This window comes from Macrotis lagotis, chromosome 1 (assembly GCF_037893015.1).
Source record: "Macrotis lagotis isolate mMagLag1 chromosome 1, bilby.v1.9.chrom.fasta, whole genome shotgun sequence".
Classification (NCBI taxonomy): domain Eukaryota; kingdom Metazoa; phylum Chordata; class Mammalia; order Peramelemorphia; family Peramelidae; genus Macrotis; species Macrotis lagotis.
In genome coordinates, this window is record NC_133658.1 from 403371640 (window position 1) to 403399245 (window position 27606).

General features: G+C 38.0%; 1 protein-coding gene across 4 annotated transcripts in view; it reads left to right on the forward strand.

Annotated features, from left to right (window-relative positions):
- The window catches only part of PPP2R2B (protein phosphatase 2 regulatory subunit Bbeta), a 460330-nt gene that overhangs the window by 383196 nt on the left and 49528 nt on the right, over positions 1-27606 (forward strand). For all 4 annotated transcript variants that reach the window (XM_074212673.1, XM_074212674.1, XM_074212671.1 and 1 more), the window contains one exon: positions 20647-20824. In XM_074212673.1, coding sequence (XP_074068774.1) covers positions 20647-20824 — 178 coding nt within the window. The remainder of the gene's footprint in view (positions 1-20646; positions 20825-27606) is intronic.

Here is a 27606-nt window from a genome sequence, read left to right on the forward strand (position 1 = left end):
AACTTGAACTTCTCTTTTTAATCAATGATAGCAACTTTGCTTTGGGATTTCCCTTCACTTCCTCCACATGATCCTCCTTTCCTTTTTTCTTTTGTTTCTCTGAAATACCTGTTTGAATTATTTAGTGATTTAGCTAGTACATTTCCCTTAGGAGTCTCACATTTTATTGTCAACTCATTTATCTGGAATTGAAAATTGTAAGTTATTTAAATTTTTTTTTTCTGTCTTGGAGGTTCATTTGTTGGTCACAGACTTCCCTTAAGTGAATCAGTCTCTGGGAACTTTTCAAAATTGATTTGCTTGTTTTAAAAAAAAAATTCCTCTCTTTTTTTTCACAGAGCATAGAGTTTTCTGAATAGATAATTCTGAGTCTAAGACCAATATTTCTTAATTCCATTAAATTGTGTTCTAACTTCTCCTATCCCCTCTCTCTTTTGAAAATCTTTTGTTTTCTTTAGTAAATTATTCCTTCACTTTTCATAGCTTAATATTTTTAAGCACTTTAGGATTATGTATTTAGCCATATTAAATCTTGGGTTCTTCCCTGTCAGAGACCCAGGGTTTCCTTCAATTTGTATATTGTTGTTTCTTTCCAATTTCTATTTCATGAATTATATAGTAATTAGGTTCTCTATTTTTTCTAAATTTTCTTGGATATTGGCAAACCTGAGATGACTATGTCATTGATATATTCTACAGATCTGTACTTGATTCTTCATTTTATCAGTAATCTAGGCAGTTCAGCGATCTTTTTAACTATGTATTTCCAAGCTACTTCTTTTTTTTTTAAGGTTTTTTGCAAGACAATGGGGTTAAGTGGCTTGCCCAAGGCCACATAGCTAGGTAAAAGTGTCTGAGGTTGGATTTGAACTCAGGTACTCCTGACTCCAGGGCCTGTGCTTTATCCACTGCGCCACCTAGCTGACCCTCCAGCTACTTCTAATTTGTATGCAATCTTACTTTTTACTGCAGTAATTTTTTTTTTATATTGGTTGCTTCAATAGATTTTTTTGAGACTTTATTATATTCTCTATTATTTCCTTCTTTATTTTCTTTTGATCTTTCAAAATTCTGGTATAATTTCATCTTATGATATTTTACTTTCTCCCATCTCTTCTTCCTACTCTATTTTTTTGGGAGGGTTCTAACTAGTGTCAATTCTTGCTTAATTTTTTTAGTGAGTTATTGAACAATTTGAGAATGACTCCTGGTTTATCTTGGGTGGTTTCTTTTTCTGCCCACATTGGATTAGGAACTTAAAATGATTCTAGAGTATTTTGTTGTTTCGTAGTATTTTTTAGTTTATTAGGATAGCAACTTAGTGTAGTAAAGATATCACTTTATTTGGAGTCTGAGGGTTCAAATCCCAGCTCTGCCACTGCACTAGCTTAATGACTTTGGGTCAAGTCACTGAACAGTCTCTGGGCAAAAGTTTCTTCACTTATAAATTGAAAGGATTGGAATAGATCCCTAATGTCCTTTCCAGCTCTAAAACTATAGTCCTCTCTATAATTCTCACAAGCCTTTGCTCATTTAAAATTGGTTGATTTTTATTTTCTTAAGTGGTCTTTTAGCTGTCTTCTCTTTATTGTTATTTTGTGAGACCTATGAGAAAACTGACTCCCCTCTATGCTTTCATTCTTCCATTTTTGTTCTATATTTTAGATTCATGAAGTACAAATTCCATCCATTTTTCTTTGGCTTTATAGTTAGATGATGCAGTGAGTGTTGATTGAACCTAGAGTCAGAAAGACTTGACTTTAAATTCTCATCTGTAAAAGAGGGAAAATGATAGCAAATATCTTCCAGGCTTATTGTGAGGATCAAATGAGATAATATTTGTAAAATACCTAGCAGAGTACCTGGCTTATAGTAAGCATTTTATAAATATTGGCTGTTACCATGATTCTAACTGTGACAAATCACTTGACTTCTCTTGGTCTTAATTTCCTTCTCTGAAAAGCAGGAAGATTAGTTTTAATAATAATTGTCACCGTCCCTTTCAGCTCTAAATCTATGGTCCTATGACAATGGTATGATTTTCTTATTAAGGCAAGAATATGGGCTATATTGTTGTTGTTGAGTCATTTTTTTATTCATGACCCCACACGGAGTTTTCTTGAGAAAGATACCTGAGTAGTTTATCATTTCCTTCTCTAGCTCAATTTACAGATGAGGAAATTGAGGCAAACAGGGTTAAATGACTTGCTCAAGGCCCCCAACTAGGAAACCAGATTTGAACTCAGGAAGTGTTCTTCTCTCCAGGCCTATTACTCTATCTACTGTCCTACCTAGCTATAGTAAAATTATATATACATAATTATATATTTAAATATATAAAATCTATTTTATAAATTTTCAGCAGTAATGGTCAAAACAAAAAAATTTTCATGAAGACCCTCAGCTTGTCAGAAAGATAATGAAAAACTTCCAACTATTAACCATGCAACTATAAAACTGTACTTTTAGGAGAAAAAATACATTGTGTGCTTTAACTGTGTCAAATAAACAAACAAAACACATGTATAGTAGCAATATACTTGCTCTGAAAGAATACTGTAATATGGTAGAAGCATGAAACTTTGTTTCAGTAGTCCTAGATTTGAATTCTGCCTCTGACACTGTAATTGACCATGAGGAAGACTCAAGTACTTCAATAGTAAAATGAGATCATCAATAATATTCCCCAACTTTACTTCACAGTGTTATGAGGAAAGGCCTTGATAATCTTTAAAGCACCAATGAAATTCTCAGTTTTCTTATTTGGAACATGAGGGAGGACTGACTGAATAATCTGGAAAGTTTTTCCCAGTTCTAACATTTCAAATTATTGTTTCTTCTACTTCATTTGTATATGTTAGAATTTTTTGTCTTTTCCCCTTTGCATTAAAACAGAGGTGTCCAAACTTTTAGCTTTTCTGGGCAGCTATGCCTAATAAAAACCAGTTAAAGGCTGCATACAGATTTCATGCAATGCAATGCAACCCACAACAAATGTAATGGGCAGACTGGCCAGGTTGGACACACCTATATTAAAATTTTTGAAAAAAATAATAAATTGGGTGAATGAGGAGAGTAAGTGCCAAGGAAAGGTGATATTGGAAATGTCTGGTAGAAAAAGCAAACAACAGAAAATGGCAGAATTAGAGTCTAAAAATTAAATAATAAGTTTATCTTCTCAGGGAAAGATATGTCCACTCACTTCCTGAGAGAGGTCTCATAAAACAAAGTTACCAAAAGCATGAAATTTTAAGTCTGCCATGAGAACAATCATTGATTCCTTTTGGTCTGAAAAAATACTAAGTCCCCAGGAAGCTTTCATAGTTTGTGTCTTTCTCCCTCTGACTGCAGAAGATGGTTTTTCTGGAATCCTAAACATAAAGGAAGGAAATAATTCTCCTTCCAGGTAAATATTATTCTAAAAATAAAATGTTCTCTTACCTCCATCTTATGGACAGCAGATATATTTGATTTTCCTGTACAATGTCTTTAAAATATAAGTTTGATCAATCAAAGGATCAGAGACATTAACCTGTAATGCCAGTTCTCATACAGAATTCACAAAGTATCTGTCCATTAATCCTCACTTCCCTAGGAAACAAGCAGCCAGAAGCTTATAGGTTGCTTTTTGAACTGTTTGTTGTCATCCCTAAGCTTGAGGTCTTTGTTCAGGTGTGGGAGGCAAGGTAACTAGCATTCATTAAACCTTTACCATGCACTGAACTGAGCTAAGTAACGGGTGGAGGGGGTGGTGGTGTACAAAATAACAAGAAAAAAGAGAGTCCTTGGCCACAAGGAGTTTATATTCTAAAAGGGGAAGACATATAAAAGGAAACTGAAGAGAGGGAGAGTCATCTACACAGGGATATAATTTCAACTCAGATAATGTAGGGTGACTGACTTCTCAAAATAGAAGTCCCTGGGAGGAATTCACCATTGGGGGAAAAGGGGCTGTTATGGAAGAGGAGGATATTACAGGGTGAGAAAGTCACAGGGACAACTGAATATTCTAGCATAAAGAGGATCCATGTGTCAAAGCTTAATGACAAAGTCTGAAAAGATAGAAGCAAAGTCAAAAGAGGGAAATCTTATCTTCCTCTTTCATAAATGGGCCTTGGTTCTTTAACAAGAGGTAGAATGGACTAAAATGATTCCAAACCTTAATTAGTATTATTTTCATCAGAGACAAAAATAGGGCTGTTATGAATTTGGATTTGGGGTGGGGGGAGGGAGTGGGAGTGTCAGTTCAAGTCTCAGCCTAAAAGGAGCAAAGGGGGAAGGCAAGTTTCCTCACTTCAAAAGTTGAGGCAGTTGGTGGAGAGAAGTAGCCTAAAGACAATTGTGCACTGCTGCTTGGTGTGGGAGGTGAGGGATGAGGAAGGCAGTCATCATGGGGAGGAGGTACCATCTTCTTAACTCATCAGTACCCTTGGTCAAAGCCTCTTTTGTCCTGCTATGACTTTAGACTTATGTCAGACAGTCAAGCATGGACATTGTGCTAAGTGTTAGGGATACAAGGAAAGGCATGAGATAGTTGGAGAGGAGGGTAGGTATAGGAGAAGATATGGGTGGAGTATGCTAAAATACATAACAGTACAACAATATAGGAAATGAAACGATGATTGACCTGGATTCCCTCCCTCAATGGAGGTTGTGGAAAGAGGGGTCTTTTTTTTTCCAGTTAGAGAGAGGAGAAAGTCAGGGGAAGAGGAACTATTGATAAGATATTAGCTCTAGGGCTGATGTGATCTTGCTTGGAAGAAAAGTGCAGCAGGGTGGTTGAGGGGCCCTTTTATGTCCTTAGGTGAAAATAACTCTAGGATCCCTACCTTTATAATTCTGTGGCCTGGGGTAGAGGATGGGAAAGGGGAAGTTGAGATGCATCCCACACTTCAGATTTATGGGGGCACTAAAGCAGTTAACTTGAAGAAGAAAAAACACAAGACAAAAATGGATATTGTTTCCTTTCATAAATACTCATTTTCCATTAGTAGAAACATATTCCTCCTTTGTTAAAATGTCTGGGAAGATTTTTCCCATAAAATCATAAAAAAAATTTCTACATAAACTCTACATTTTATTTCCTTTGGAGGGGGCTATTTCTTAGGATCATAGATTTAGAAGAAATAAGAGATATTAGAGGTCATTCAGTCCAACCCCCTCATTTTCGAGATGAGGAAAAGCTGAGAAATGTTCAGTGGTTTGCTCAGGAACACACAGCACGTGTCAGAGGCAGTCTTCCTCTCCCCAAACACAGCATTCTATCCCCTATATCACTTACTACAAAACCAGAGGAAGACCCAAGGAATCCAAGATGATTTCCCCCCTAAAATTACTAATAAAAGCCAGCTAGAAAAAAACAAAAAGGAAGCTCAAGAGACCTGACTGGTGCATGCAAACAGGGAAATACAAACATTAGTTGTTTTTTTTTTAAAAGCTGAGGCTTAGGCAGAACCTGTTTGTTTGTTGGCCCCATCCAAGAAAAACAACTCTGCTGTCTAAATGTGGGCCAAGACCATCTTGTCTCCCCTGCTTTTTGATTTATATATACCAAATGTCTGGGGATAAAATATATTTCACCCAAAATACAAATTAGTGCTTCAGTAATTGTCTGAGGGAGATGCAGCCTCTCCAGTGGCAATGGTAAGATCACCCTGGCCACAATAGACAAGTCCCAGCACTGACATGGCCCAATACGTCCAAATGCCACTCTATAAATTAAAAAAAAATTAAGACACATTTTTAAAAATGAAAAATGACTGGCATTCTTCTTCCTGAAAATAGAAAGTAATTTAATTTGTTAGTGGTTTATTTTATTTGACAGCCTTTGTATGCACTTGATTTAGTTTGTTACACTGAATTACCCTTTAATAATGGGCACATATAATGCTAGCTCCTGCCCTGCCAGTTAATTCAGAAACTGAATAAGGAATGCATTTAGGAGTGTCCACAGTGTTCAAGATTTTTATGACAATAAGAATAGGAACTATTTGGATGGTTTCTAACAAGGAGAGCTTGATGGTTTGGGAGGGGGAGGGGAAAGGAGGAAAAACAATTAATTGCCACTCAGTGACCAGCCATTTCACAACCCATTTTCTTTGAGCAGTTACTAAGGGCCTCACATGTGAGAGAATTCATTGTCTTCCTTGTTTGTTCCTTCTGTCTGTCTTCTTTCTATTGAGTAGGTGGGAGTTGCCCGATGAGAAATCCAGGGAAGCTGCCATTGATCTGAAGTTCATTTCCATGGTCTTCTATCTATTCTTCTTTGGGGGACTTGATGAAATTCTAACAGCTAAGAAGAGAGTTGGCTCAATCTTCTGAAATTTCAGATTCCCTTTAGATAGTCCTCCATGTACCAGACTCTGTCCTCAATTCATCTTTTCCCCTCTCCTTAGTGGGAGAGACATCCCATCTTCTCTATTGAGTTATGGTCAAACAGAAGGATTGCCTGCCTTGGTCACCCAGGCTTGTTGAGGCCTTACCCTGATAAATATGATTGGGATCCTGCTACACCTGCAATGATATAAAGAATAGTAATTTGTCTCTAAGGAGTTTCCATGGGGCAAAGGTATGGTCAAAGCATCATTGGACCTTAGATTTGAACCTGGAGAGATCTCAAATATTTTTTTTTTTTAGATTTTTCAAGGCAATGGGTTTAAGTGGCTTGCTCAAGGCCACACAGCTAGGTAATTATTAAGTGTCTGAGACCAGATTTGAACCCAGGTACTCCTGACTCCAAGGCCAGTGCTCTATTCACTGTGCCACCTAGCTGCCCCTAGATCTCAAATATTTTCTAACCTAACCCCTTCACGTTATGGGTGGGGAAGCTGAGGGTCAAAGAGAAGTAACTTACTCAAGGTCATAAAACTCATAAGGCTCAGATGTGGGATGAATGGAGCCCAACTAGCCCCATGAATATTAGAAATATCTGCCATCTGAAGTTTGAGGAAATGTATTTTCATTTTTGTATTCCCTATTTAATTTTACCATGTAATATGCAACATGAAATGAACAATTTAGAGAGCAAATGAGTATAGAGAAAAATCTCATTGAATTTGACATCAGAAATCCTGGCTCTTACACTGTGTGAGCAAGTCACTCAATTCAACCTTTACTAAGTTTCCCCATTCTTTTATTTTTTTTCATTACAACACTGTTTTTAATTTTTTAATTTTTAATTTTTATTAATATTTTATTTGTTTTCCAATTATATACAATAGTGGTTTCTACCTTTCATTTTTGAGTTTTACAATTCCCCCCTTCCTTCCCTCCCTCTTCCCCAAAGATTTTTTTCCATGCTATACATTCATCAAAAAGAGAGAAATCATATCCTTGAGGAGAAAATAAAATATTAGAAATAGCAAAATTATATAATACATAAGATACTTTTTTATAAAAAATTGAAGGTAATAGACTTTGGTCTTTGTTTAAACTCCACAGTTTTTTCTCTGAATACAGATGGTATTCTCCATCATATGCACTCTTAAAATCATCCCTGATTATTGCCTGAATGGAATGAGCAAGTCCATTAAGGTTGACCATCACCCCCATGTTGCTGTTAGGGTGTGCAATGTTCTTCTGGTTCTGCTCATTTCACTCTGCATCAGTTCAAGCAAATCCTTCCAGGGTTCACTGAAATCCCATCCCCTCTGGTTTCTAATAGAACAATAGTGTTCCATAACATACACATATCAGAATTTATTCAGCCATTCCCCAATTGATTTCCAATTCTTTGTCACCACAAACAGAGTTGCTATGAATATTTTTGTACAAATGATATTTTACCTGTTTTCATGATCTCTTCAGGGTATAGACCCAGTAGTGGTATTACTGGATTAAAGGGTATGCTTATTTTTATTGCCCTTTGGGTAAATTTACTGATCAGCATTGTTTTTTAATTCCTTTTTTTTTTCAGAAAGATTTTATTTATTTTGAGTTTTACAGTTTTTCTCCTAGTCTTGCTCTCCCCCTCCCCCCAGCAGAAGGCAGTCTGTTAGTCTTTACATTGTTTCCATGGTATACATTAATCTAAATTGAATGTGATGAGAGAGAAATCAAATGCTTAAGGAAAAAAAGTATAAGAGATAGCAAAATTACATAATAAAATAATGTGTTTTTTTTTTAATTAAAGGTAATAGTCTTTGGTCTTTGTGAAAACTCCACAATTCTTTCTCTGGATACAGATGGTATTCTCCATTGCAGATATCCCAAAATTGTGCCTGATTGTTGCACTGATGGAATGAGCAGGTCCATTAAGGTTGATCATCACCCCCCATGTTGCTGTTAGGGTGTACAGTGTTTTTCTGGTTCTGCTCGTCTCTCTCAGCATCAGTTCATGCAAATCCTTCCATGCTTCCCTGAATTCCCATCCCTCCTGGTTTCTAACAGAACAATAGTGTTCCATGACATACATATACCACAGTTTGCTAAGCCATTCCCCAATTGAAGGACATTCACTTAATTTCCAATTTTTTGCCACCACAAACAAGGCTGCTATGAATATTTTAGTACAAGTGATGTATTTACAGTAGAGTTTTGCTGTCTATGTCTTCCAGTAGCTCTTTCAACTTCTCTAAGAATTTGGATGCTATACCATTGGGTGCATATATATTTAGTATTGAAATCATTTTATTGTCTATGGTACGTTTTAGGAGGATATAGTTTGCTTCCTTATCTCTTTTAATGCTTTCTATTTTTGCAGCTGCTTTGTCTGAGATGAAGATTTCTACCCCTGCTTTTTTCACTTCAGCTGAAGCAAAATATATTTTGCTCTAACCTTTTACCTTTACTCTATATGGATCTCTCTTCTTCAAATGTGTTTCTTGTAAGAAGCATATTATAGGATTCTGGTTTTAAACCCACTCTGCTATTCGCTTACATTTTAAGGGATAGTTCATTCCATTCACATTCAGAGTTACAATTACTAATTCTTTATTGCCCTCTATTCTATCTTCCCACTGTTTGTATTTTTCCCCTTGTTTTAAACTTTATCCATATTCCCCAGTATTTTGTTTCTGAATACCACCACCTTCAGTGTGTTTTCCCTCCTATATCACACCCTCCCCTTTCTTTCCCCTTTCCATTTTCCCCTTCTTCCTTTCCTTCCTTCTGTTAGTTCCCCTTTTTCTCCCCCCTCCCTGTCCGCCATCATCTTTTCCTCTTTTAATACTGGAAAGGCAAGGTAAGTTTCTTAGCTTAACTGAGTGTGTGTGTGTGTGTGTGTGTGTGTGTGTGTGTGTGTGTGTTGACTTTAAGCCAAGTCTGATGAGAGGAAAAGTCAGGTGGTTCTTAACAGCTCCCTTCTTCCCCTCTATTGCAATAGGTCTTTTGTACCTCTTAACATAATGAGATTTACCCCTTTCAATCTCCTCCATCCTCCCATCTCTTTACTATCCCCCCCTTTTAAGGAGGTATTGTTTTTAAATCTTTCTATTTGACTCACAGAAAAGTCATGATTGTCCATAACTTCTGGCTAAGTATATTCTCTCTAATAGAGTTACAATTCTCAAGAGTTATTAGAGTCTTTCTCCCACATGGGGATGTAGCCAGCAGTTTCATCTTTCTGAATAGCAATTCTTTTTTCTTTACCATTTTTTTTTTTACCTTTTCATATGCCTCTTGAACTTCCTGTTTCATGTCCAAATTTTCTGTTTTGCTCTGGTCTTTTCATCAGGAAATGTCGGAAGTCTCCCATTTCGTTAAATGTCCATCTTTTCCCCTGGAAGAAAAGACTCAACTTTGCTGGATAGTGGATTCTTGGCTGCATTCCCAGCTCCCTTGCTCTTCGGAATATCTCGTTCCAGGCCCTTCAATCTCTTAATGTTGATGCAGCCAGGTCCTTCGTAATCCTTACTGTGGCTCCTTGGTATTTAAATTGTTTCTTTCTGGCTGTTTGCAGGATTTTCTCTTTTATCTGATAGTTCTGGAATTTGGCCACAACATTCCTTAGTGTTTTCATTTTAGGGTCTCTTTCCAGAGGGGATCGATGTATTCTTTCAGTAACTATTTTGCCCTCTGGTTCCATGATATCCAGGCAGTTTTCCATCACTAAATCCTGTAATATTAAGTCCAGGCGTTTTTTTTTTCTCTTCAGTGTTTTCAGGAAGACCTATAATTCTCAGATTGTCCCTTCTTGAGATCAGTGGTTTTACTGATAAGGTATTTTACATTTTCTTCTATTTTTTCAAGCTTTTGGCTTTGTTTAACAGAATCTTGTTGTCTCATGAAGTTATTAGTTTCCACAGATTCCGTTCTTTTTTTGAGAAGAATTTTCTTCATTTATCATTTGCAACTCCTTTTCCAATTAGTCAATTATATTTTTGAATGAGTTTTCCATTTGCCCAATTGAGGATTTAAGAGTATTATTTTCTTTTTGTATTTGTCCAATTGTATTTCCCAGGGATTCATTTTCTTGTTGCGAGATATTAATTTTCTCTCAAGTTTCTATTCCCAATTTTTCCAATTGATTTTTTTTTTTCGGTTTTTGCAAGGCAATGGGTTTAAGTGACTTGCCCAAGGCTACACAGCTAGGTAATTATTAAGTGTCTGAAGCTGGATTTGAACTCAGGCACTCCTGACTCCAGGGTTGGTGCTCTATCCACTGCACCACCTAGTCTCCCCCCCCCCAATTAATTTTTAAACTCCTTCCTGATTTCTTTCAGGAAGTCTTTCTGGGCTAGAGACCATTCATATTCTTCTCAGAAGTGCTAGATCCCTCTGTGTTAGAATCTGTTCCTTCTCAGAATTTCTCCATGGGTCCCCCTTTCTGCTGGTCTTTCATTTTCCTAGGATCTTGTGTTGGGGGAGGGGCTGACTCTCAGTGGTTTGCTTTTGAAAACCTTAGAGGCTTTGTTCACTAAATTTAGTAATTCCAAGGCCCAGCCAGTAGGGGTTGTTTTCTTTGGAGTGTTTGAAGCCCCCTCTCTAATCCTGGAGGGAGTGAGGAGGGGCAACAAGGTCTGAATTGTCCTTGAACAATGGGCTGGGTCCTGGGGGAGGGAGTTAATCTCCCTTTCAGCTGAGTGAACTCTGTTGCCCATACCTGAGCCTGAGGAGGTGGGAGGGTGGGGTGGCCATTTGTTCTGGGAAAAAGTATGGAGTTCAGGTCCCTTGCCCAACTGGTCATTTTCCAGATGGTACTCAACAACTTTCTGTACTAGAACTCACCCTCCTGCCAACTGGGGCTCATCAGAGTTCCTCTCTCCTTGGCCAGATTCCACAGCTAAAGTTGGTTCTCCAACCCTCCAATCATCTAAGTCTCTGTGGCTAAGGCCAGTCCTCTGGCTTCACCCTGCTGCTGCCCCTGCCCTAGCTCCCTGCTCTCTGTTCCCAGTTCACCCATGGTCCTCTGAGACAGATCTTGTTGGTAGCTGTTCTTCTCCTAGCTTCTTTTTCTAGGTGTGTTGATGGAATTTCTATTAAGAGGTTTCTTTCATGTTATTTTTGAAGGGAACAGGAGCACTTAACACAGTGCCTGTCTTCTTTTTGCCATCTTGGCCAGAAGTCATTCCCCCATTTTTAATTTAAAATAAGAGTAACAATACTTTTATTCCTTTTGAATATGGGATATGGTAGGATTTGATAGAATTTTGAAAATTCTGAAGTGCTCTACACATATAAGTTGCTATTGTATTTGTTCAGACCCTAAATGTGAATTATAATGGATAAATATTTTCTCTTAGTTATCATTTTCAAATTACAAAAAGGAAAATGGTTTATATGATTGCTGTTCTTTATCAATTTTGACCCCAGAACTAGTAAACAACTAAAAATTCTTTATATCCTAGCCCAAATGAGTGTCTCTAGGCATTCTAACCCCCTCCTCTTTCCATCTTGATCTTCCCTTATCTATCTTTCTCTTTCTCTCTTAAAGGCATTGTCTTGAAATCTATCAGCTTGGAGGTTGCTATGGTAAACATAGCTGTGTTGTCTTGTGTAAAAAAGTAAATAGGTACATGGAGGCATCATGTCTTTGGTCTACCTGCTGTTCATTTCCATGTGTACCATTCAGAAAGCACTTGAAAATGGCCCCTATTTTCCAGACTCAGATCTGACGGCTGATGTATGTCTCCATAGTGGAGCATTCTGACTTACAGACGTGCACTTAGGCTGTTGTGAAATATTGTGAAGAATTACTGGCAAGGTCACCAAATAAGCTGAATGACTGCAACATTCATTTTGCTAGTAAATGGGTTATGGGGGGGGGGGGGGAAGATGATCCCATATTTCCCAAGAGGGAGTGTAGAAAAAGATATTGAGAAGGAAGGTGTGTATTTGTGGGGGGTGGGGAGGAACGGCAAGAAAGCATCATGAGCATCATGGAGGAAAGAGGACAAGAATAAACAAGGATTTTTGAAAGGAATCAAAAAGAATGGGAGATTCCTTTAGCTGCTCAGGCTCTCTGTAGTTCTAAATCACTCTTGCCCTAATACAGCAGCTTCCTTTACCATTTTCATTATACCTCTGCTTTTTACCATGGCTTTCTCTGCCCTGATTTCTAGCAGGTCACCAGAATGATGACCAGGAATACCTTTATCTTGTTCATTCCATTACTGGCAGATGAGCCAACACAAGGACAAATTGAATACTAAATCTGAAATTCAAATCCGGACTATACTCTTTGTTGTCTGTAAAACCATGGAGGAGTCACTTAATTCTTCTAGAACTCAGTGTCCATCTCTGTATAATGGAATTAGATATAGAAGAGACCCAAAAGGGTCAAGTGAATCAGTCAACTCTCTCATTTTACAGATGAGAAAAAATGAGGCCTTGGCAGTAAGCAGGAGAGCTGAAATGTGAACCGAGATCATCTTAGTCCAAATGCAGCTTTCTTTCCATTCCACCTTGCCACCTCCCTGTCTGTGTCACAGGATTAAATGAGATAATGTACTTCAGAAACTTTAAAGTGCTGGGGAACGATAAAGGATTTTTTAAAGTATTATCATTCTTATTAATCAGTCACTTAACATTTCTAGGTTTCAGCTTTCTCATTTATAAAATGACAAGGAGAAACTGATGAATGGAGTAGCTGTCGAAGAGACAGAGAGGTTTAAATCTTATCTTTGATTATTATTAGCTCTAGAACTATAGACATATCTCTGCAGTTTTCTCATCTGCAAATGACCTTAGAAATAACAACAGTAATAATTGATATCATATTAGACATCATCTTCACCAGAAAAGAACCCTTCAAGGACCATTGTATGACAAGAAGATTCTCTTCCACTAGAATCACCTCTCCTTTGTTGCATTTTCCCTGGGCTATGCAGAGCTCAACTGGGATGCTTGGCAACAGCAAGACCCACCACCAATCAGGTGCCCTCATCTCTTTTTCCCTCGCGGGACCCCTGGCTGCCCAGATTTCATCTGGGTTGTATATTTGCCCACATAACTTTGACGAGATTGGAGTCATCAACTCTGTTCCTTCTAATAAGATGGAGTTCCTTCTAGTAAGAAGGCCTTTCCATCTAATGCCCTCCAAGTCTTACAACCTTACAACTACAGATTCTTTACTCTGAAAAGCTTTTTCTAATAACCCTTAATGCTATTGCTTTCCTTCTATTATCATCTCCAATTTATGCTGTATGTATTTTATTTGTATGTAGTTGTATACATCTTGTTTCCCCATTGTATCCTTAGCACATAGTTGACACTTTATAAAGGTTTTCTCCTACATTCATTTATAGTTTTACAAATGAGGAGAGACCCAGAGAGGTTAGCAACTTGCCTATGTACAAAAGTATTTTTATCCCCATTTTACAGAAGATAAAAATAGAGATTCTCAGAAGAGTTGTACTAAGCCATCCATCCATCCATCTAGTAAGACCCAAACTGAGATTTGACCAAACTTCCTGATTCTCTAAGGGTGAGGATCTTTCCCTTCCACAAATCAACTTCTTGATAATGCCACTTAATAATTCAAAGTCTTTTCAAAAATATTAACTCCTTAAATTTCCAGTGTAGATCTAGAGGAGTCCCTAATTAGGGGCAGAAACTGAAGGAGTCCAAGAGAAAAGTGCATATTCTTTAACCAGAGAAAAATTTAGACCTTCTTTATAAACTCTTAATATTCTAAAGTTTAGGAAGGACAACTTGTTGTCTTTGGGAGGAAATAATGGCCAGAGAAGATAGGAAATAACAGCTCTATTCTTCCTTCAGCATAACCACCCTCCCTCATCCCCAATTTATGTGTCTTGCTGTCAGATTCTTCTCTTCTTCCCCATGCTGGGACCCTCAGGGTATAGTCAAACCTTTACCTTTGCACAGCAAGTGGTAGAAGAGACTATGTATGACAGGCCACTTCCCACCCTTTTTTAGCAAAACCTGAGCCCCCCATACCCAGCAGCTACCCAAAGACCCTCAATGGCAAATGATAGCTCATTGAATATGTCAGGCTGAATTAGCAGGAGGGCTCATCACATTAAGTGGAAATTCTGGGCTGGCAGTTTCTATGTTTTAGGACTGCTTCATCCTGGCTGTTACCTCCCTTCCCCACCTCAGCAGTTCTGGGAAATCTCAGGCATCAGCAATGTCCTAGAATGAAGGAGGCATTTTATGGGCGATGGGAGGTCCACCCAGGACCTACTTCTCCTGTTGTCTTGTACAGAGTGCTTTATATACAGGTATTCAAACACCTAGTTGCCTCTTTTTATGGGAGAGGAAATCATAACACTAACTAATTATATTTCTATTGTACATTATAGATCACCAAGAGTTTCCTTTCCCAAAGGAAAACCTGTAGGGTTGAGAATGAACATATTTTCAACCCTATTTTTACCATTAAGGAAACTGAAACTCAAAGAACTTAAGTAATTTTTCCTGGGATTATGTTTATCATATAGCAAGTACTTCATACATTCATCTCAAGCTCACAGCTGGTGAATGACAGAACCAAATATGATCTCAGATCTCATGCTTCTTCTACTATTCCACAAACTGCAAAAACTTCTGAGATAATTTTCTTTTGTACATGGAAAGTAAAAGTGGGGGGGTCTAGGTGGCACAGTGGATAGAGCACTAACCCTGGAGTCAGGAGTACCTGAGTTCAAATCTGGCCTCAGACACTTAATAATTACCTAGCTGTGTGGCCTTGAGCAAGCCACTTAACCCCATTGTCTAGCAAAAACCAAAAATACAAAACAAAAAAAGAAAGTAAAAGCATGTGATAGAGTTTAAACACTGAATGTTCACGTAAATGGTTTCTATGATTCCTAAATACCAAAGACATCTAACTAGCTAATCCTCATCCTTGACCAGAGATATATAAAGAATAATAATGTTTGTCCTTCATTCTCAAAGAAGATCATAATATCAGGGAGGTGATGATGCCATGACAAGCATATAAATTGGATTGGAGTGAGGGAGTGCTGCACTAAGTTACTAGCCTTACTCACCCTCTCCTCCAGGGCCTTCTGGGTCCAGTGGCCAGATATGAATCAGGTAAACTAGAGATGGCCTTAGATGTGAGGCAATCAGGATTAAGTGACTTGATCAAGGTCACACAACTAGTGTTAAGTGTCTGAGGTCAAATTTGAACTCAGGTCTTCCTGACTCCAAAGCTGGTGCTCTATCTACTGTGCCACCTAGTTGCTCTAAGAAAAATATCATTTCTAATGGCAACTAAATGTGCAGTGGATAGAACACTGACCTTGAAGTCAGGAGGACCTGAGTTCAAATTCAGCCTCAAACACTTGATACTTGTCAGTTGTAATGACCTTGGGCAAGTCACTTAATCCCATTGCCCCCAACAAAACAATACCAAAAAAAGAATATCATTTCTTTCCTACTACTACTACTACTACTACTACTATGATGACTACTAATATGTTACCATGTATCTAGTGCTTTAAGATTTGCAAAGTACTTTTTAATCATGTATATTTATTGCCAAATGATAAATGCTATATCATTTAATCTTCACATCTGCCATCCACATTTTGCAGATGAAGAAATTGAGAGTGAGAAAGGTTAGGTGACTTGCCCAGGTGTTAAAAGGAGAATTCTTTATTCAGGTTTTCACCCTGATTAACGAGGTAAAACATGTTTACTTTAAAAAAATACATCAATGTAACAATACATTGATGAGCTAATCATTAAAGATCAACAAAGGATTAAAGATGGAGTCGGCTTTTATTGTTAATTTTTATAATGAGGAAAAAAATTTTATAAGTTCATGTTAGCAAAAAGAGATTGCATCTCAGCTCCTCCCCAATTGTCACATTATACAAAAATGATATTGTCAATAAAGGGAATGGTTTCTATGCAAGTAGGAGATGACCTGGATAACAGGTAATACAGAAGTTGCAAACTGGGGGATGGCTACCTCTCCCAATCCTGACTGACAAACAAATCGGAGAATAATGGGGTTCCTGAGTCAGCATACTTTCAAGAACACACAGCTACCATGTGTCTCAGACAGGTTTTGAACTCAGATCATCCTAACTCCAAGGTTAATACTCTTATCTACTATCCCACCCATGGGTAATCTAATCCTAGTTTGCATTTTAATAACTTTCCTCTAAATATAAACTATCCTTCAAGTTAGGGTTAGAAAACTATTAATACCTCCATTTTATTGATTGTGTAATTGGTAGCTCAAAGGTGTTGAATCATTGACCCAAGATCTTAGGACTCATCAATGCTAAACTTAACCTAAGGGGACCTAGACTCTTCAAGATTCAAGAATCTTTCTACAAAATTATAAACTATCTCCAGGAGGAACAAAGATCATTGATGCTTAGATAAAGAGCTAATAGGGAACTTTAAAGAACTGTTAGTCCAACCCTATCATTTTTCAGATGCAGAAATGAGACACAGAGCAGTTGTGATTTGCTCAAAGTCATAGTAAATGGCAAAAGTGGGATTTGAACATAGTCTTATCTCCATAGACCATGTTCTTTACACATCCTAGTCCATCATCCATTCCAACAGGCTATTGCAATAGAGAGAGGTGATGAGAGATTACACCAGGCTGGTTGGTAGTGTCAAAGGAGAGAAGGGGCAGAAATGAGAGATGTTATGAAGAGAGGAATAACAGCCAATTTGATATGAAGGTTGAGAGTAAGGAATTAATGACCCCAGGTGGAAAGCTGTGTGACAGAGGGTGGTGGTACCCTCAATAGTAATCAGGAATAGGTGGGAGCAAGGAAGAAGACAAATTCAGTTTGGGGAATTTTAAATGTAAGACATCTACAGGATATCCAGTTTGAGATTTCCAAAAGACAATGAGAAATATAAAATTGGAGGTTAGGGCTTATCCTTAAAGGCAGACCCTTAAAAGATTCCCATGGTTAGCGGGCATGACCTAGATGAAGATCCAGCAAAGGAAATTGAGTCATGCCTGGATAGATGGAGGAGAGCCAGGAAATATCAGTGTCGTGACTATAACAGAGATGAGGGCATTCAGGACAATGTGACTGGCAGTGTCAAAAACTGCAGACAGTCAATCTTCTCTTTATTTCCCTTTATTTTCCTCTCCTGGCTCTTTCTACCTCACTAAACATCTCAGTCTCCTTTGCTGGGTCTTCTTCTAAGTCATGACCACAATAGTGAATATCCTTCATGACTATCTCAGGTCCTCTTACACTATTTCACAAAAAGGATTGAGAAAAGGTCATTAGATTGGACAATTAAGAGATCATTTATCACTTTGGAGAGGGTAATTTTCAGTTGAATTTGGAGTTCTAAAGTCAGATGACACTATCACTCCAGCCCAGAATGAGGAAAATCTGCCCTTTTATAAGCTTCATGAGAGTGGGGGTGGCCTCTCATATATCTCGATATTACTCACTCCAGGCCTTCAAGCCAAGGCCGGATGACCACTTGTTAGGCTGAAGAGATTCTTGTTCAGGCATATATTATACCAGTTGACTGTGAGACATCTTCTCACTGAAACAGTTGCCTCAAACTGCTCTCCACCCTGTAGGTCAGACTTTCAGAGTCATTATAAAGTTTCCCATGGATAAGGAAATATGCAGTAAAGATAAACAAGAAACTAAATGAATAGTCCTGATTCCTTTGAAGTCAAGGGTAATTCTGAAAACGGACTGGAGGTCTGGCTCCTAAGAGACTGTCATAATGAAAAAGTCACTGTCAGAGAGCCTGGGAAGGACATGAAAAACAATTTCATGTTTGGCCCTTTAATGGAAACAAAACAAGGGAAACCTAGGACCTCAGACCTTTTTCTTTTCAAGGAACTAGTCTCTTGGCAACTGAGCCCTGCAGGTCTGACATTGGGTACTAAATTAAGATGTCAGCCTGGAGTTTGGCTTCAACCCAGTGGGTGGGGAAAGAGGGAAAAACAAAGACAAAATCTTGAAAAATGTAACAATGGCAACAAAATGGCTTTCCAGAAGAAAAGTTTTTCCTATCTGCTTGGGTCATCTGTCTTTTAGAGAGAGCTTTATTAATTTAGAGAATGATTTTTCTGGGGAGGAAAGGTGTCACATGTACCACACAGGCTTGATCATAGTATCCTGGCAACTGGGTAGTGAAGTGGGAACTCATGTCACTGCTGGGCTACTAGGATTTCCTTAAAGGATAGGAGAGAAATATAGAAGGAGATTTTTGTTGGTTGATTAAGAGACAGTGGAAGATCTACAGATCTCTTACATTCAACATTTCCAAAAATAGCATTCATTTCCTGCCCTCTCCTTCCTCCACTTCCTGCCTTTCCTATCACTATGAGGTTACCACTCTCTTCTGTCTCCCAGGCTCAGAACCTAGTGGTCATCCTCAATTCCTCTTTCTCTCTCATCTTCCCACACCCAATGTTGTCAGATCCTATTATTTCTGTCTAAAGAGGATTTCCCCCTTCTCTCCACTGACACTGCCATCACTCTGGTGCAGGCCCTCAGCCCCTCTCACCCAGAGTATCACAATAGCCTGCCCCTACCTGCCTCAAGTCTCTCTCCACTGCAGTCAAACCTCAAATTCATCTTTCAAAAATCTCCCTCTTTCCTGCATTCAGGATATTCCACTGACTCCCTGTTATTTTGGCATTAAACATAAAGGCCTTTAAAATCCTTCCTAACTGAACCTTCCTATCTTTCCATTCTTGTTACTATATCTTATTCCCCTCCACATACTCTAAAGTCTGGAAGCCCAGTCTTCTTGCTATTCCTCAAACATGATGTGTAAAAGCATAATCTGCATAGGGTGGGCAGCTGGTGGTAAAATAGACAGACAGTTGAGCCTGGAATCAGGAAGACCTGAGCTCAAATCTGGTGTAACAATGAGCGAATCACTAAACTTCTGCCTCAGTTTCCTCAACTATAAAATGGGGATCATAATATCACCTACTTCACAGGGTTGTTGTGAGAGTCAAATGAGATATTTGTAAAGAATTTAGCAGAATTCCTGGCACTAGTAAACAATGAATATTTAATTCCCTTCCCTTTTCCCTATCACTGTTATTTATAATTCACTAAATCCCTTTGTTGTCCAGGAACAGAGTTTTCTACTACCTCTTAAAGCAGTCTGTTCTATTTTATAAATATTTATAAAATATTTATAAAAATTCAAAAAAAATTTTCCTATTTCAAGCTTATATTTAACTCTGTAATTTTCTCCCTTTGTTCTCTGGGATTATAGTTAAATATTGTTGTTGCTATTTGTCCTTCATTTTTTTTTCCATTTTTGCAAAGCAATGAGGTTAAGTGACTTGCCCAAGGTCACACTGTTAGTAAGTATTAAGTATCTGAGGTCAGATTTGAACTAAGATCCTCCTGACTCCAGGGCTGGTATTTTATCCACTGAGCCACCTAACTGCCCCCTTGTCTTTCATCCTTGAAGACCATGACATCAGAAATGTGATGCCATATAACTGCAGTACAGATATCCTGGGTAATCCTCAGATGATCCTGAGGTTGACCCTAAGGATTCACTGTGAGCCACAAGTGCCTTGGAATGACAAGGGGAAGAAAATTGACTCGGATTTAGATTAGGGATCTTCTTGGCCTCCCCTCCCCACTTTACAGATGAGGGAACTGAGGTCAAAGGAGTTTAAGTGACTTATCCCAGGTCATACTCTTGTAGTCATCACTTCAGGTTCAAGTTGAGTCAAGGTTTCTCAAAATGTCTCATTATTTTTGCTTACCAAGCAAAATATATGTTTTTGGATGAGGGGGTTAAGAAGAGTCCCCAGAGGGGCAGCTTGATGGTGCAGTGAATAGAAAATGGGTCCTGGAATCAGGAGGACCTGAGTTCAAATCTGGCCTCAGACACTTAATAATTATCTAGCTGTGTGACCTTGGGCAAGTCACTTAACCCTATTGCTTTGCCACAATAAAAAGCCCTGATGAGTGTAAAGATCTAAATGAAAAGGACAGTTCTCTTGAGACCAGGCCAAGGATAGTTCTAGAAGAGTCTAGAAGAGGCAATAAGTCTTCTAAAAGGTAGAGTTTCCAAAGCAGGACTTCAGTTCATTAGTGAGATTAGTAGTATCTAAAGGTTAAAGCCTCACTAGGGCTTTACTTTCTTTACCTGTTCTTCAACTGAGACAAAGGCAAAGGATACAATTTGAGAATGGGAAGAAAGTTGTCCCAGCTGGGCTTTGAGTTGAAAGGATTACTTTTAATGCTCATTGATTTGAGGAACAGAATATAAATTGCTCTATTTCTAACATCCTCTGTCCATCTTGTTTTGCAGGTTCCTGTGCTGAGACCCATGGACCTGATGGTGGAGGCCACACCCAGAAGAGTATTTGCGAATGCACACACATATCATATCAACTCCATATCAGTCAACAGTGATTATGAGACCTATATGTCAGCAGATGACCTGAGGATAAACTTGTGGAACTTTGAAATAACCAATCAAAGTTTTAGTATCCTTTGTAGTTCATTGATTATGGAATTATACATGGTCTGATATGGAAGCTCATTTACTGATCATCTAATTCAATCACCTTATTTTATAGAGGAGGGAACTGAGGTCCAGAGAAGTGAACAGGTGGGATTAGAACCTGGGTCTCCTGACTTCCTGTCCAATATTTTTTCCATTTTATCATGCTAGTCAAGTTGTAGCCCACTCAAACCAATATAACTTCACACAATAAAATTATAAAATAACATTATTAGTCAATAAAACTAATTACACAAAAAACCTTTGATCATGCCTATAAAAAAGTAATAGGAAGTTTCATTTCATCTCTTTTAATGAAAATGTTTACAAAAGGCAACTTTTGGTAGATAAAGACCAAAAGTTTAGAAATTTAGACATTTAGAAATGGGGCATCTTTCAAAGGTCACAGAAAATTAAAAACCCCAAAATAAGACATGAAAGAAAAATGAAAATATAATATGGAAAAAGTAAAAGGGGTTTCCTTTGGAAATGTTGACCTTCAAACAGAGACTAGACGCCACTTGCAAGGGTTATTCCTTTCATGTTAAGGGTTAGTCTAGATGACCATCTTCAAGCAAAAATTCTGTGATTTTATAAATTAATGTCATTTTTCTGAAGCTTAATAAAGCACTTTGTCTCACAACCCCCCCATGAGGTAGATACTACACATATTACTCTACCCATTATACAGATGAGAGACCCCTACCGAGAATCTTATAAAATGTGCTGTTGAGTTTGGACTCTGTCAATGAATGCAGCTGTCATTCTGCCTGCTAACATGGTGCCCTGCCCATGGGTGATGTTTTCTTCTCCCACTTCAGTTCTATTCCAAGAGACAGATGCCCAAATTCTGCTCATCTGGCTGTCATTCTATGGTTCTGCTCAGGTGACATGTTTGCTGAATTTTGCCTGCAGGGCTTAAGGATGGGGGATGGGAGTTTCTTTAGGCGATTTAGGAGACAGATGCCTTGGGGAGAATGCGAAGGAGAAATATTAATAGTGTAATTTGAGTTATATTTTGCAGATGTGTGACAGACTGCCAAGTGCCAGCATACAAATGAGACCATGCCATTCACCCTTAAAGCAGCCATATGTAAAATAATAATTGTAATCATGAGAATAATGATAACTGATATCTATATAGTACTTTTCAACCAAACTGCCCTAAGCACTAAACAGACTTTACAAACTGTTATCACTTTGCCCATTGTCACTGAGACGCTGCCACCTCTGGGTAAAAAGCAACCACCTTTAAAATGGCCCTATAAAAACACCACCCATCTTGATGATCATAACTTCTTATGTATTTATTCCAGTTTCTAAAATACCTTTTAAAAAACATCTCTAGAACAAGAGAAACAGTTTAATGACAAACTATAAAGGTAGAATAATGGGATTTCACTTCTCCCCTCTTGCCATTGTTAACCTCTGCTCTGTTGACCCTAATCATCTGGGGATCTTATTAAATTCACCCATTCGATTCCAGGTCTCCTTTCTATCCCCAAAGTTGAAACTTGTTCTAGGATGCTGATCTCTAGACCCTTGACATTCATTATGTGAGATCTTAGTATTAAGGTAGATCAAAACAATCTCAGAGCCAGGGCTAAGCACCAGCTCCTTGTACAATTTATTTTTATTTTAGCACCTATGGAACTCCTGACCTCAGGACATCTAGAAATGAACTTTCCCCTTTAAGAGGTCTTATAGCATTATTAATAGCCTATGGGACCTATTCAAGAAGACTCATAGACAAATTGATTTCTTGGAACCTCAAGTTGTCTCATCTGTAAAATGAGGGAATTATTACCAGTTGTACTTAATTCAAATGGTGATAGTGAGGAACTAACTGGGTAATGTACATAAGGCACTTTGTACCCCTTAAAGTGCTATCTAAAAGCCAGGTATTTTTATTTCATTCAGGTGTGCAGTCCTGGAGTCAAGAAGACCTGAATTCAATATGGTATCAGACACAACTGGGTGACCCTGGACAAGTCACTTAACCTCTGTAGCATGGGCATAATAATAGCACCTACTTGCAGGATGGTTGCAAAGATTAAATGAGATAATAATTATAAAGCATAGCACCATATAAATGTTAGCTAGTAGTAACAGTTAATAGTATCAGAAATAAATCTATCTCTGGGGCAGCTAGGTGGAGCAGTAGATAGAGCACTAGCCCTGGAGTCAGGAGCTCCTGAGTTCAAATCTGACCTCAGACACTTAATTACCTAGCTGTGTGGCCTTAGGCAAACCACTTAACCACATTTGCCTTGCAAAAAAAAAAAAACAACTTTAAAAAAAGAGAAATAAATCAATCTCTATTTTGAATAGAGGAAAAAGTTATATTTATAAGTTAGTGTATTTTGACTTGAAGGGGTCTTTTTCCCATTAGTTAGTTGCCTTCGCTGTCCTGAGAGGGACTTTTACTGTCTGTTAAAATCAAGGTAAAGTTGTGCTCTTTAGTACGAGAAAATCATGTCGAGTAGGATAGTAGAATTGCCTTCCCAGATGGGAATGAGTTGCCCCATTCTCTCATTTGACCCTACTGATGATCAATTATGGAAAAACAGGACATTCTATCTATACTAGAGTATTCATCAGGATGAAATCACAGGACTGCCTAGGGAACTTCCCTGTATTCTGGGCCTTATTAAACCCATGCTTTAGCTGAGAGGGCCTTAATTGTACAACTGAGAACGATGTGTTGATCAGTTCATCTCAAGGCATTGCGTTTCTCTTTTGCCATGTGTCTGTGTAGATCTTCCCCTACTAAGGGAGAGCCTGTGACTTTCCATTAATAACATATAAGACTTGGGGCCAGCCTGATACTTCCAGTGCTGCCTTATTGTTTATCCTGGCAGGGAATCAGAGGAGCTAAGTTCTCTCTTCTAACACGTGGAAGTGAAAAAGCCTTTCTGATAAGTGCATTAATGATATCAAGTATCATCAACTGTAGAAATCATCCCCCATCTCTTGATGGGGTTTTAGAGGCCCTAGGCTAAGCACACCTGGCTGTCAAGTGTGGCACATCTCCACTTCTGAGGTCAACTCTAGATCATGTCAAGGCTCTGCCAGAATTTCTCCTTCTGCTGGTGAAATTTTCTCTTTTTTGTATTTATATGGATGGAGGGGGAGGGGAAGGGAGGAGGGGCCTGAGTATTTAGCCAGGGCTACATCTCAACAGATGGAAGGGGATTTTGCTTCTAGTGGCATTTCACAGTTGTGTATTTCCCATGCATGTTTACCTGAACATTGGCATAGATGTGATTTGGGCATGCAGCTGCTTCTCTTTAGTAGAATGCCCTAGGCAGGGCCAGCTTGGGGCAAAATTGTGAAGTCAACAGTTTATCATCCTTCTCTTCCCCACTCTGTCCCTTTTGAGAGCCATCCCTTCCTTTCCTTAATAGGACTTAAACTAGATTCCATCCATAAAGACATTGCTGCTGTTCCACTGTCAGCTGTGCAAACTCAGTATTCTCTTACTATTCAGGGTTCTTGCAGTCATCCTGGAATGCCAACAACTAAACTTATTATCACTGTTTGTAAGAAACATCATAAATTTAGAGCTAATAGGAAGCTTAGAGGCTGTCTTCTTCAAGCTTTTCATTTTAAAGATGAAGAACTCATCCAGAGAGGTTAAAGGAAGTGCCTTTGGTCACACAAGAAATAAAAGAATTGTAGAGCCAAAATTGAAATGCAAATCCCCTGGCTCCAAATCCAAAGCTATTTCTTTTTTTCTTTTTAAAGATTTTATTTATTTTGAGTTTTATAATTTTTCCCTTAATCTTTCTTCCCACCCCCCACAGAAGGCAATTTGCCAGTCTTTACATTGTTTCCATGGTATACATTGATTCAAATTGAATATGATGAGAGAGAACTCATATCCTTAAGGAAGAAACATAAAGTAAAAGAGATAGCAAGATCAGACAATAAGATATCAGGTTTTTTTCCTAAATGAAAGGTAATAGCCCTTGGTCTTTGTTCAAACTCCACAGTTCTTTCTCTGGATATAGATGGTATTCTCCGTCACAGACAGCCCCAAATTGTCCCTGATTGTTGCAATGATGGAATGAGCAAGTCCATCAGGGTTGAACATCATCTCCATGTTGCTGTTAGGGTGTACAATGTTTTTCTGGTTCTGCTCATCTTGCTCAACATCAGTTCATGTAAAAACCTCCATGTTTCCCTGAATTCCCATCCCTCCTGGTTTCTAATAGAACAATAGTGTTCCATGACATATACATATACATATACATATACATATACATATACATATACATGTATGTATACATATATGTGTATGTATATATATATACATATATATATCACAGTTTGCTAAGCCATTCCCCAGTTGAAGGACATTTATTTGATTTCCAATTCTTTGCCATCACAAACAAGGCTGCTATGGATATTTTTGTACAAGTGATGTTTTTACCCTTTTTTCATCATCTCTTCAGGGTATAGGCCCAGTAGTGGTATTGCTGAATCAAAGAGTATTCACATTTTTGTTGCCCTTTGGTCATAGTTCCAGACTGCTCTCCAGAAAGGTTGAATGAGTTCACAGATTAATGCCCCAGATTTCCCACAACTCTTCCAACACTGATGATTGTCCTTTCTGGTCATATTGGCCAGTCTGAGAGATGTGAGGTGGTACCTCAGAGAGGCTTTAATTTGCATTTCTCTAATAAGTAATGACTTAGAGCAATTTTTCATATGACTATGAATCGCTTTGATCTCCTCATCTGTAAATTGCCTTTGCATATCCTTTGACCATGTGCCAATTAGGGAATGGCAAAGCTATTTCCATAGTACCTGGCTATTCCTCTTAGGGGATTTACATTTCTAAAAGGTACACCTGAGGAAGCTATTTGAGGAATAGTGGCACCTGAATTGAGGACAGGAGACATTATCACTTCTCATCATCAAGAATGGATGAGGACCTGTGTTCAGATCCTTCCTTTGACTATCTGTACTCTGACACTGGTGTGAATAACTCTCTTGGTTGGGGGTTGGAATAGATATTTTCTAACATCCCCTTCCAGATCTAAATCTATGATTTAGAACTGATGGTAGTTCTGAAAGAACTACTAGATACTGATTAAAAACCAACAAAAACAAAGCACCAACAGTTTATTCCTAAGTTAGCCATTTGGAACAAGTTAGACACTGTTTTCAGAGGACAATCCTGTCCCAGATGTTCTGAATACAGTAAATATTATGGAGCAATAAGCATTCTCCCTTCTGACTTGATCTCTTTATAGACTCTCACTTGCTTCATGATCTTATATAGTAAAGGTTCATAAATTTAGACCTAGAAAGAACCTTAGTTGTCACTGGATCCAAATCCCTCATTCTTTAGAGGAGGAAACTGAGACATGGAGAGGTTAAAAAATTTACTTAGTGTTAAACAGTAAGTTTTTTTAATCAGTATCTAATAGTTCTTTCAGAACTATCATTAGAAACATGTGTTCTTCATACCATCTCAACCTAAAAAAAATATTTCAGCCAATTAACAGGCATTTTTTTAAATTGGAAAAACTCTGCCTTCTCTCCCTTCCATTCCTAATTGAGAAAGAAAGAAAAAATAAATTCTCTCATTGGTCATGTCCAGAATAAAGATGATAGATAGATAGATAGATAGATAGATAGATAGATAGATAGATAGATAATCTATTCTCTGAGTCCTTCACCTCTTTATCAGGAAATGGGTAGCATATTTCATTATGAGTTCTACAGATTCTTATTTGGTTAGCGTAGTGATCAGATTTCTAAGTCTTTCAAAATTGTTTGTACTTAGAATATAGATGTCTTTGTAAAACAAAAAAAAATTCTTCTGTTTCTGCTTAATTCATTCTGCATCAATTCATATATGCCTTCCCAGGATTCTCTGAAACCAATTCTTTCATTATTTCTTCCAGCAAAATAGCATTGCATCATATTTATATACCATAATTCATTTATTTTTAAACTTTATCAGGTCTTTATGAAATAAACACTTTGCTATACTCTAGGAACACAAATGTAAAAATGAGAAGGTCCCTGCCCTCAAGGAGTTTATATATTCTACCTGATCTATGCTATTGTAAATTCCTTTAGTGTGAAGTCAGTGCCTTACCCATGTCAGAGTCTGAACCCAAAGAGTTTTTGAGAAAGTTATCACTCAGTCTATTGGTCCTTGTTGTCAAGACTGTGCCCTTTGAACTAAGAGATACATATATATCATTTGCAATCAGTGTTTTAAAGAGACTGAAATTTGAGCTGGCAAAGATGACCTCAGAGACACTGAAATGCTTTATCAAGAGGGCTTGTGCATTCAAGATACTTGGTTTTCAAGACTAAAAAGAAAAAAAAGTGATTTCTTTTCACTTTCAAGATTGGCAGCCTATCTGAGCTGGGACCTCAAGGGCCAAAGTTTCTCTCAATCATGGTATAATCATCCAGTAAAATGGAATTCCTCCCTCCAGATTTAACTGATTTGTCTACCACTTATGCAGACACAGAGAGTGGAATCCTGCCCAGCTCCTCAAGCCTGATATGGCTTTGGTAGATGATTAAAAACAGCATTTTACCCCCAAACAAGAACTCATCACTGTCAGCAAACTAAACAGCTATGGCACTGAGACATCACATCAGGATGGAAGTTTTGACAGATGGCTGTCAACTTCAAAATCCAACAAAAATCAAGCACCAACAGTTTATTCCTAAGTTAGCCATTTGAAACAAGTTAGACACTTTTGATTTAGTAATTCTTGCCAGTCATCAGCA